This window comes from Rhinolophus hipposideros (genome assembly GCF_964194185.1).
Source record: "Rhinolophus hipposideros genome assembly, chromosome: 11".
In the NCBI taxonomy this organism is placed as follows: domain Eukaryota; kingdom Metazoa; phylum Chordata; class Mammalia; order Chiroptera; family Rhinolophidae; genus Rhinolophus; species Rhinolophus hipposideros.
The window spans coordinates 30760067-30772229 of record NC_138057.1 but is presented as its reverse complement, the minus strand read 5'-3'; the positions used below and the strand labels follow the sequence as shown (position 1 = coordinate 30772229).

General features: G+C 30.5%; 1 protein-coding gene across 5 annotated transcripts in view; it reads right to left on the bottom strand.

The window, feature by feature from the left end:
• The window catches only part of BRD10 (bromodomain containing 10), an 83957-nt gene that overhangs the window by 24498 nt on the left and 47296 nt on the right, over positions 1–12163 (bottom strand). For 4 of the 5 annotated variants that reach the window (XM_081066760.1, XM_081066761.1, XM_081066763.1 and 1 more), the window contains 2 exons: positions 9642–9721; positions 1817–1906 (listed from right to left, as the gene is read on the bottom strand). In XM_081066760.1, the coding sequence (XP_080922886.1) occupies positions 1817–1906; positions 9642–9721 (170 nt within the window). The remainder of the gene's footprint in view (positions 1–1816; positions 1907–9641; positions 9722–12163) is intronic. The other variant, XM_081066762.1, reaches the window with a different exon arrangement.

Genomic DNA, 12163 nt, shown 5'->3' with positions numbered 1-12163 from the left:
CTGATAAACATGCCCCCAAGCACTAGAATATTAATTATTTATAATTTGTTTTCTTTTAGTCTTCTATTTGTTCCTGTGAAGGAAGGCAATATACTTATACCTCATACTACATGGAAGTGAGGTGGATGGCTTTACAGAAAAACTCTAGGATGTTTGCAGAAGTCTTTTTCTCTTAAAATACATGCCATAAGTACATAAATCAATTATGATTAAAACTATCCATTAAAAACAAATCCCTAATTTATAATATGGAAACAAATTTAGATTCCATACATTATGTTTAACTGTAGTATAAAAAACAAATAGCAAATTTGTTTAACAGAATTCTGTTTAGAATCATAAAGTATGGACAATGTACTAAAAATAAACAGCTTTTGCAAAATGCTATGAATAACACTCTGATTAAAAGACTATTCCTTCCTATTAAAGAACAGCAGTCCTTTATGAGTATGTGATACCAAATATATTAAAAAAACTTTTGGCTGAGGATAAAATAGTCTTATTATAAAGATGTTCGTGAAATATGTTACAGAGGTAAATTTTAAAACAACACTTGGTGTTCCACATCAAGAGATAATCCATATACCAAGTATGTGTGTGTGCATGGGCGTGTGTATTTATATTTACACACACACACACACACACACACACACACGAAAGAGTCTAATAAGGATCTAAACCATTTTAATGGAAATATTTCTAAAACACATAGTTGTCTGCGTTCTCAGATTGTATACTGAACATAATGTTTTCTTGTTAATTGATGGCTATCATTATGAACATTATTCTCTCTCTCAGATTATAGCAATATTCTCAGAGGTATCACATGAGAGACTTCTGAAATGAGAGACTTCTAAAGCTGTTTTACCTCATATCAAAATAACCTCAGAAGGTTGTACTTTTACGGTACTTCAATCTCCTCCTTTCATAGTGCTACTAGTCTTTTCTAAACAGCATATAAAATGACTACTACAAATCTGCTGATACAAAGCTTGCTGCATCACTAACCTTATTTTATACATAACTCTAGATTAACAAACAGATTCTGAACAAAGATCTAAAAGTGGCTTCAGGACATTCTTAAGGCATAAAACAAAGGGATTTTTTAAAATGATTAGTTTTCTTCAATGCTTTATTGGTGTGTAATTGTGTTTCAAATCTGTGATGTAACTGAACTATAAATGTTAGTTAAATGGGTATTACTGATTTAATAAATAACATAATTGAGTGTTTTACCAAGTGTTGAGTGAATAAATGTAATGCCCTTATACTCTATTCTCTCAAGAACAATAAAAAAAGAAGATAAAGATTAATTGTGAATCAATTATTTAGACTATATAGTGAAAGTTAAAAAAAGACCTTCAGTTGATAAAGGTTCTTAAAAAAGACATTGTTAGACATATATCAAAAACATCTGGGGCAAGATTAAACAACTTACATCTGTTATTTATGTCACAGCTAATTAAAATTTTGTTACTAAGCAATAAACTTCCATTAAAAGCACATAATTATTAAGAATATTTGCAAGGTAAGCATTACCCCAAAAAACTACCAGTCAGAAAACAACCAACCAGTATATTGGGAAATACCTGATATAAACCAGGCAAACAAAATTAATTTACTTGCTCCAGCACCATTTTTGTCTATTAAAAATGAATACTAGACCACACAGGAGAAATAAAAGAAATAATGTTTCTATTGTTCATTGCAAATTTTTATGTTATCCAGGAGAACAAGATAAAAAAGGCTTTAGAAAAAAGCAGGAATAAATTTTAATGCTGACAATAACAGATAGAACTTTTGGATCAACACCTACCGATTTTTTTCTACTGTTTTCCAGATCTTTGAGTTCATTCTCGATTTTTGTGATTAATTCCCTGAGTTCATCAAGATTAGTGCAAATAAGCTAAAATAAAACACAAAAACACAGCTTGATAACACATAATATAAAACACCCAAAATGTGGTAACAGAAGTTGTTTTAACACACACTGAATTCACAATTATTTGTCTTTGTAATAGTTAAAAGCAAAGAAAGCTCCGCAGTTTGTATTTTAAAAAGTATTTACTTGTTATGATGTATGAACTTCAGGCTTAGTATAAAAATAGCTGAAATTTCAACATTGGTGGTTTCATCCCATATCCCCACCTCTCAGTTTGCTTTATAATCTAGATACTTTCTTAACATTCTTAACTTTCATCCCAGAATGACAAAGATCTGGAAACTCACCCTAGATTTCACAGGTTACTGAATCACCTTGTAAGAAAGGCTTCAAGCAGTCTCATAGTAGGTGAATAAATGCACCCGTGGAGAACCGTCATTATACCTTTGCTTTGGTTTGCTAACTATACAATTAAACAAACTGTATTATTGCTGTTGGGATTGCTGATAAAGGAGTTCAACGACATGTGATATATGCAAAAAAGTAAATGAAATCAAGCAAATGATCTTAGTATTAATATGATTTTTAATAGGATCTTAGCAGTCTTGAGTAAGAAGACCATTTGCACAGACAGCAACTATTTCGTTTCATAATTGTGTGGCTCATTTTACTTCACTGCTGAATTACTAAAGTTTTAAACAGTGAAGTGTCAGCAGCAACAACAAAAATATTAGTAACTACATTTTAGTTCTTGTAAAATTATACTAAATTTTCCCAATTAGCTCAATATATTTAACTTTTACACTAAAGTAATTTAAGCTCATATTTTAAAATAAAACATGTTTACAACAAAACTGCAACCACATACAGAAGTTTTACATTAATGAAAGTCTTGTTGTAATGTTTATACTGTGTGATAATTAAAAATATATACTATACTTATAAAGCTATTAATTTACCACTACTTTTTATCAGTCATGTTTGTTACATTCATTAATTTATGTGTAAGGGTATTATTTTCCTAAAAGCATACTTTCTTAAAAGAAAACAAACAAACAACAAAAGAAAAAGTAGGTTAAAACAAGATCATTCCTAGTGATTACTGAGTGACAAAAATAGGAGACTAGGAGCCCCTTACACTTCCTTTATTATTAGGTTGAACTATAAGAAATTGCCTTCAATCTACAAAAATGGCAATATAGTTCAACCTAACAGACTAAGGAAAATTTATCATAGATCTTATAAGTTGTAATTAGTATTAACCATTATTATTAGAAATATTTACATAACTTCAAACTTACAGAACTGACAAAGCAGGGAAGATGTATATAAATAATCCAAATTAAACAATTTCAGAGGAGAAAACAGTACACAATGATGTGGTAGGACAGTGCAACTGATATTTATTTCAAACTACACATTCCCACTTGCCAAATCTAGAGTTAGGGACGAAATGCCAGTCAAGCAGTGGAATGGCCAACTATGTAAATGCCTCCAGAACTAAATAATGTCTTTAACTTCTATTTCTAAAGCCTAAGAACAATGCTGGCCCTACATCAGGTGTTTAGTAAGTACTCAGTGGGAACTAAACTCCCCATTGTATAATCTGCTATTATGACCACCATGTCAATTTGTCCCAGAGCTTGCAGATGATTACACCCCTTTTCACTGAACTTGGTGTACTAGTTAGTATCATAGCAAAGATTTTTCATTTGCACACAGGGCAAAGCTCAGAAGAATTTTCACTTGCATCTAAGCTATCTCATTATACAAGGAATGAAGCATATTTTGCATGCAGTTTTTAGAAACTTACAGTAACAATGAAAACATATACCTTTACAACTAAACACACCCTTAAAAAGTTCAGATCTTCTAATTAGCAATTAGTCATGAGGTCAACACACATGTGTATTCCATTTAAAGGAATAGGTAACACAGTTCTGAAGTCAAAGCATTGAATGATGTCCACTGCCTAAGAGCTATATAAAATAACACTTTCAAGTGGCTTACCTAGTTATTAAATTGTTATAAATTGGTGTTTCTCAAACTTTAGTTTAATGTGCATAAACATTTAGTTTAATGTGCATAAGAATCACGTGGGAATTTTGTTAAAATGTGGTTTTTGATTTAGTACGTCTGAGTTGGGACCTCAAATTCTGCATTTCTAACATGTTAAGTTCCCAGGTAGAGTCTGCAGATCACACTTTTGAGCAGTAAGCTACTGAATGATTGTGAATTACAAATATGCATGCCTACTGAAACCTTCTGGTACTATGGAGCTCATGAGTATGAAAACTCAAAAAGATTAATTTTCAAACAGAAAATGGAATACTGAATTAAATGCACGATAAGACAAATGTTCCTTAAAATAAATGACATGACTTTTAAACAAATTTTGTTGAATTTGAGGGTCAAATATTTTTAGCAATATTTTACTTTTACTTTTAAGATTTTATTAAATCTTAAAATGATTTAATATCTACATAACAATTTACACACTTTATATATACTTCTCTCTACATATATTTGTAATATATAACCTAATATACCCAAAACAGTCATATTAAGCTATTAGAAAACTCTTGTATAGGAACATAATTCTAATTTTGCTACTAACATTGAAAGAAAAATAATTTGATTTATGTCAATTCTGTCATATACACCATCTATTCCTTCTCTTTTAGAAAGTAAGGCATATATGTGTCTTTTAAACTCAACTTCAAATGGTACTTTTAAAAAGAGAATCAACCCAGTAAGTAAAGTTAACCTTAAAAAGAGAACAGATACAGTTTTTTGAACCAAGCAAAACACCTTATTAACACCTTCTCATTACATTGAATTTGAAAAACATATCTGAGACTCAGGGCCTCCAGGGGTGAAAAGGAAAGCTCCACAGCAGCTCAGATTACAGTTGGGTCACATTGCCAACACTCATGAGAGGAGGTTTCCGTCACAGTGAAGAGTTTACAAGAGTTTTATCCCCCAGGAAGAACTTCTTTATGACAGCCACTCTCTCTCCTCAAGTTAACCTTTCATGTGATGCAACCCATGACAGAGCCACAAAATTATAAATCTTAGGGCTGAAATGGACCAAAAATAATGTAATTTGGTCCAAACATTGGCCTAGGCCAAAAAGGTGTATCTCCAATTCATATACATGCGAATTAAAACTGACAGAGGTCAAGTAACCTAAGATGACACACTGGTAGAGAAAACTATAGAACCTAGATTCACTCTCCTCCTATGTCATGTTCTTGAAGTGGTCTTCTAAATAAAACAAAAAAAATCTAACAATTGAACATGGATTATAGTTTTAGGATTTAATTTATACCTAACTTTTCACTTCTGTCAAATGGTACATATTAAAAGGCTCTCTCTACAACTCAAGAAGTAAAAATGTACGTATGCAGTGGGGGAGGGGAAGTCCTGCAGAGATCAAAAGAACTTCATGACCACATCTCAAAAATTAAAAAATAAATAAATCCTTACTTTATTACTACTTCAAGCTAGAAATTATGCCCATTGGGTATATACTCAATAGGTGTGAAAGGTACTTATTTTATTCTACAAAGGTCATAGGTAGCATACAAATAAAATATAGTAAATTACATTAAAAAGCAAAGGGAAAACAATGCAGAAACGTAAAAATGAACAGGTCCAAATGAAATGGATCATATTCACTACCATTATAATAAAACAATCCTACAATTATAAAAATTGTAAGTGAAACAATAAATGCCTGGTATAAATTCACAATTTATATTGTATTTAAACTAAAATTATATTAACATCTGTTAAAATTATGAGAAGAAAATTCCTTCTCACTTCTTATGATCACCATAGCGGCAATAATGAATACTTCAAAACCTGCAAATAAGGATACCAATGTGTGACGTGAAAAATAAGTCTGATTAACAAGTTAAAATATTTTTATTACTATATGATTAAAAAACAGATGTTTCTCTTAATGCACTATATTTAAAAATTAAAAGAATTTTAAAGGGAAAGTAAAAATCCATTTGTTAAAAGTGAAACAAAAAGCTAAAGTTGAAAATACTTCTGTTAAGAGGTGGCAATGCAAAATGTTAATGTAATCAAAAGGTCCTTAACACAGTGAAGCAGTTAAATTCTAATTTTGGTCCAAATTTGTTACACTGAGGGCAGTATTGTATTTCATATCCCTTAGTTTCTCCACAGCTTAAATGGAGGAATATTTATTTTTTTAGAGGTCTACTAAGGATTAGTGAGTTCATGCTTACATTTGAAAACACTTACTACTACATAAGTCTTAGCAGCTGGATTCTGGATTTCCTCTGCCAAGCAGCCTTTAGAATAAATGACACATATGGAACAGGAGCAACTATGTATTACATGAAAGATTTTGGTTACCGATGAAAAGTGGACTCATGGTAACTAAGGATCTTAAATTATTAAAAAAATTACTGAAACTTGACACTCTAAGTTTTTAAAATACTTTCTATGACTTTGTTACAGTTGTATACAAAAAGAATTCATGTAATATTAGGTTTCCCTAATATTAAATTTAAATAAAAGGCTTTTTGGTAAAAATTAACTTTATTAAGAAAATTGATATTCACTTCTCAAATAGTCTTTATTACAAAACTGATACAGAAAATTAAAAAATAACTTATAGTTATAGTTTGTTATAGTTACTTATAACAAAGTCATAAGTAACTGGTAAATATGATGTGAAACCTTAAATCACCAAATACGCTAAATACTAAAAATAAAAATATTTCCTAATTTTTTGCAACTATTGCTAACTAAAAAAATCTGACAAGTTCCCATACAGGACACCATAACACTAGAGTAGGGCTAAGCATAAGTTTTTCCCTCTGATTAAATGTAATGATGCCAATAATATTACTTGGTTTTTCACTTTTCAAATTCTTGTAGGATTAATCATGGGATTTCATGATTTATGAAATATGACCAAATCCAAGATTTTTTCAAGGTCTTAAGTAGCTGGAAGAAGTGGTAAAGGTCAATTAATTCATACTCTTAAGACCATTCTTAATTGATTTTCCTACTTGTAACACAGTATTTTTTTTGTCTGAAGCATCTGGCATGCTTTTTGAAAAAATAAATAATGCAAATAAAATAGTCAGCTCTATCATTTAATCTTAACAACCCTTTGAGGTTGGTACTGTTATTACTTGATTGTACAGATGAGGAATTGAAAGCAGAAGGTTTAAGTAACTTACCTACGGTTACAGAGTTAGAAGTAAAGTTGCCATTCAAACCCAAATGGCCTGGTTCCAGAATCCATATGCTTAACCATTACGAAGATTACTGGTACCCACCCAAACCCACTGAATCAAGGATGAATCCCAGGAATTTTCATTTTTCATAAAGGTATCAGATTACTTTTATACTGCCTAAAGTTTGAGAACCACTGACATAACTTAGGAAAAACGGACACAGATAAGGTTAGGCCTTTTATATTACACACAAAAATATAAATCCAATCTACCATGTGAATACCTACAGTGTATACTTTAAAAAGGGGTGGGATGATCATTTTCTGAAAGTGAGGTAATAGACATTAGATGTGTATATAAATAAACCTGGATTCTTTCTTAAGCAAATAGGCAGACAAGTTTGATTTCTAGCTTACTTGAGGTCAAAACAGGATTCATTTTAATTCATTAGAACTTAAAAATAAAACACAAAACTTCACAATTTAATCCCTGAATTTTTCTATTTAAGCGTGTTTTACTGTTCATTTAAAGATGACCAGTCCTTTGGCAAATAGATCAAGTTTTGCAATAGAGATCTAATATCTATCCACCAACAGTTTCATTATTTTAAGCAATAGGTATTTTAGAATGAATACTATGAAGAAATTCTTCTAGCTAAACATTTCTATGAAGTACTTTTATGTTTAACATTAGAAATGTGATACTTAAAACAACTTGGATAAAATAATTTGCAGAATCTGAGGGTGCTCAATGTCATAATGCTACAGCTTTTGCGAAGGAAATAAATTCACTTCTGTATTACATAATAATCAGTCTTCTTACATGTGGGGAACTTGAAAATAATTAAAGAAATAAACTCTACATAAACTTATTTTGAGAGTCAAAACTGTAAGTTTTGCATGTAATAACAAAGTTTACTAGTGACTAATACTATCTCCTATTCTTTGCTCATTTGAACAAATGACCTATTTCCTAGGAGATAGCTGTCATTTTCTTTATGAATAATACTATGGTATTCAAAGTGTAAACTATGCATAAGAACCACTGTTCTCATAAGTCTATTTCCTATCCCTAGCCAAACACACACACACACACACACACACCCGAAACCAAAGTTTCATGAAACAATATTATCCTTACAATATCTGACACATTCTTATAATTTCTTTTCTATTTTAACTTTATTAGCTTAAAAAAATGCTGGTCATGCAATCCAATAAATTTATTTCATGCCTCACTTATAAATACCATCTGCTTATTTTAAAACATTGTCCATGGTACTTATTACATATAATAGTCCATGCATACAAAAGGACACAAATATCAACATTGAACCATATCTGTTCTGAGATAAATAGTCCTAGGAGAGATTAAGAGATTGAGGGAAAAAATGAGAGAAATAATAAAGGCTAGCATGACATCAGTGAAAAATGACGATATACTTTTATAACGTTCAATAACATGTACAAGCAATGGTACAAAGGCCTCCAGATAAATAGTAAATACACATGTTTTTACTGACTATGCTGAAAACAAGGTTACTTTACATGAAAAAAATGTAGAAATGTTTGTCAATCATCCTAAGGATGTCATTAAAAATACTCCATTTTAAAATACTAAGGGAAAAATATTAAACTTTTACCAATTAGTAACTTACTTAAAAACACTTCCAAAAATCAGATTTTTACTGAAAAACAGACGTGTCTACAGTTTTGGATATATGTAAATCTCAAACTCACATTACATATTATCAATATTTTCATAGTTATTGCTCCTTTATTTTCTTCTTTACTTGAATTGAGACTAACAAATTCATTTTAACATCACTTTTGTTTTTTGGCAATTAAGTATTAGGTTATAAAAGGTTTGAAAATGGACTGGACACACTAATACAAAGGAATTTTTAAAGAAAGACTCATTTGTTGAAGAAAATGTATCTTTTATAAAATAAAAAATAACAATATTTAATTAGGGTGAGAGTCTGCTTATTCTAATACCAGCTTCAAACAAAAAACTTCACATAATTACTTTTTCCTTTCTGCAGAAATGTTTAAAGGCCATTCAACTAACCTTTACTTAATAGACTCTCTAAAATTCAGATATAGCTAAGAGTTAAAAATTTTGTTTTTCAAATTAACAAATCTACCATATTCTACAGTGCCGAAACAAATGAAAATGGCATATCTAGGCAATATTACCATGTACATACTGTGATTTGTTATTGGAAGACTTTCGTTTACACATTTATTTTTATATATATTTCTATTAAACTACTTCTACAAAACAGTATAGTATATAAAAAAACACACATTTATGACTATCAAAAGACAAACACAGACGTAAAAAATTTTGAAATCCTAGCAGATTAACTCATAAATACTAGCTGTATCTGCACTTGCAGGGAAAAAAGGCATAGTTGGAAACATTTCATTGAAAGTATGTGTGCTACAGTGGAATTTAGCCAATCTCTAGAAGAACCATATAAACGTTAAAACAAGTTAAATTAAAAAATGTTGAGACAAAATTGAAACACTTACCTGAAATTCTGGTACAGTAGGTGTCTTTATGACAGTTTTCCTTTTCTTTGTGACTGCTTTTTTAGATATGGATTTTTTTCCTTTCAAGATTAAAAGAGAAAAGCTTCATAATGCTGTTGCTAGCACTTCATTAACAAAAACCAAATTACATAGAACCTTGAAAGTTAAATTATAACTAACAGACGGATTCTAGTGAGTCAAATAAAAATGATGAATCAAAACAAGCCCTAGTAAAAGCAAACATTAAACTATAACTACCTGTAACAGACATATTAACAAACATTGTTTTCCTTATATACGAACCAAACTATTACAATCTCCACAGTGCACAGTATCAGACTTTATTACAATAAGATTTGCCAAAAAAGTCACATTACCACTACTCAGTTAAAATCGAATTCACAACTTAAAATGAGGTTACATAAAGAAAAAGCCTTACCTTTAACAATAACTTTCGTAGTCAGGAACTTGCACAGAACTATACTCTGAAGACTATGACTTTTAGCCAACCCAATGTGAAAATCCTCTCAGTAGAGCTCAGGAAACAAGGTTTTTCTATTCCTTAGCTCTGCACTCACCTAACTGTTCTTCAACGGCTGCCTTAAGTATTCAATAACCAATTTTAAAACAAGGTAAACATCTCTTTAAAGTGCACCTAATCATTTGTGCAATCAGGAATCACTGGGAAAAACAAACCTACATCCTTAAAGAACTCTTAAGTCATAGCACAGATTAAAGTGTATCACTCTGTGTATTAAACTTGACAAAAGATATATATATATATATATGTATGTATATATATATATATATATATATATATAAACTTATTTTTAGTAAGGATTATGTTAAAGTAAATGTGTTTTTTCCCATTTGCAATTAGCAAAATCAATTAATAAACTGGTTGTTAATTATTCAACAAACACAACATACATGGCACTGTACAATTTATGCGGACAACAAAGAATTATAAAATGGAAACCCTGTCTCCAGGAGCCTACAATCTATGCAAGGGAATCAAAAATTAATTGGAAATACTTAAAAGTTAATTTTAGTTCACAATCATTTGAAGGCTAAAATCAATTTAAACATACTTTGCTTTACATGCATCACTACTGCTCCTTTATACACATTTTCCTATACAGATAAGATCTTACATGAAAACATTCAATCTGATCACAAGATTTTATTTAAGTTGTAGGCACAATTCCAGTTTACAAAAAATTGTCTTTTATTCTGTATTCCTTAACATATCACACAACTGTAATTCGGTTTACTAACTTTTGTTTCAATGAAGAGCACACACTATACTTGACTACTGCAAATTTTGAGTTGCTGAGGTTCTCATAGGTTTTACCATCTTGTTCTAATAATATAATCTGGTGTCATTTGACATTTGTTTTTAATTAAATTAAAACAACCTAATATATATATTTTTCCCATCACTGTTATTTGTTTCTGTGCTTACACGGTACATATACCAAAACTAACTCCTATAAAAATAAGTGGGTGGGCTGCTTAAAACAATCAATATTCAGGGAAAAGTAATTCAATTCTTGGTATCTCTATAATACATTTCTAAACTGGGTGCTATAGGCACCTCTTAGGAATGCAGGAATCTGAACACCAGGATGTCTTTTCTCTACACACTACTTTCACAATTTTTTAAAGTTCATGGGAAAAGATTTAATGACCTTACTGATCGAAAAGCTGGGAAGGCCATCAAGACAGCAATTTGAAGGAAATGAAATCCTTCCTTAATCTCCTCATCTCCTTGACGCCCAACACCCGAGCACTGCTCTAATTAGCTTTTTAAAAATAATTTGATTTTATATTTATTTATATGCATAATAGAGGTCGCTCTTGATATTTCCAATGAATTTCATATCGTCACATAGGCACTAAACTCAGGTACTAAATTCTCAGTTTATTGTAGCAGCCGCTATATTTGAATGGATTAAGAAGCTGAGGTGGTAGTTACTGGGTATTTTCTTTCACCATGTCATTAGGATACTTAAATGTTATTTAGCAACTGGAGGTAGTACTGTATAGTGGTTTTAAGTTTGAGTTTTGGAACTAAACTACCTGGGTTTGAATACCAATTATAATCACCTACCAGCTAGATGTAAGACCTTGAAAAAACTGCTTTATTTCCTTATGCAGTTTCTTCATCTGTAAAACAGGGATAAAGATATTACCTACTTTGTGAGAATTAAATGAGTAAAACCTGCAAAGAGCTTAGACTACTGGTAGGCACATGGTTAAGGGATCAGTAAATGTTAGTTATTATTATCTGCCTTAGCTAAGAGTGTAAATAAAATATTTAACCTTCTTCAAACTTTTTAATTAATTTACGCCTTCATCTTAATTCTTCTTGCTCATGTGTCCTCTGTACTACCTCTACTTTGTACACATCAATTAATACAACACTTACCATACATTATTATAATGATCTGTTTGTTTCTCTTTCTTACCAAATTGTGGATTACTGATGACAGAAATCACATTATTCATTTTGTATTTAT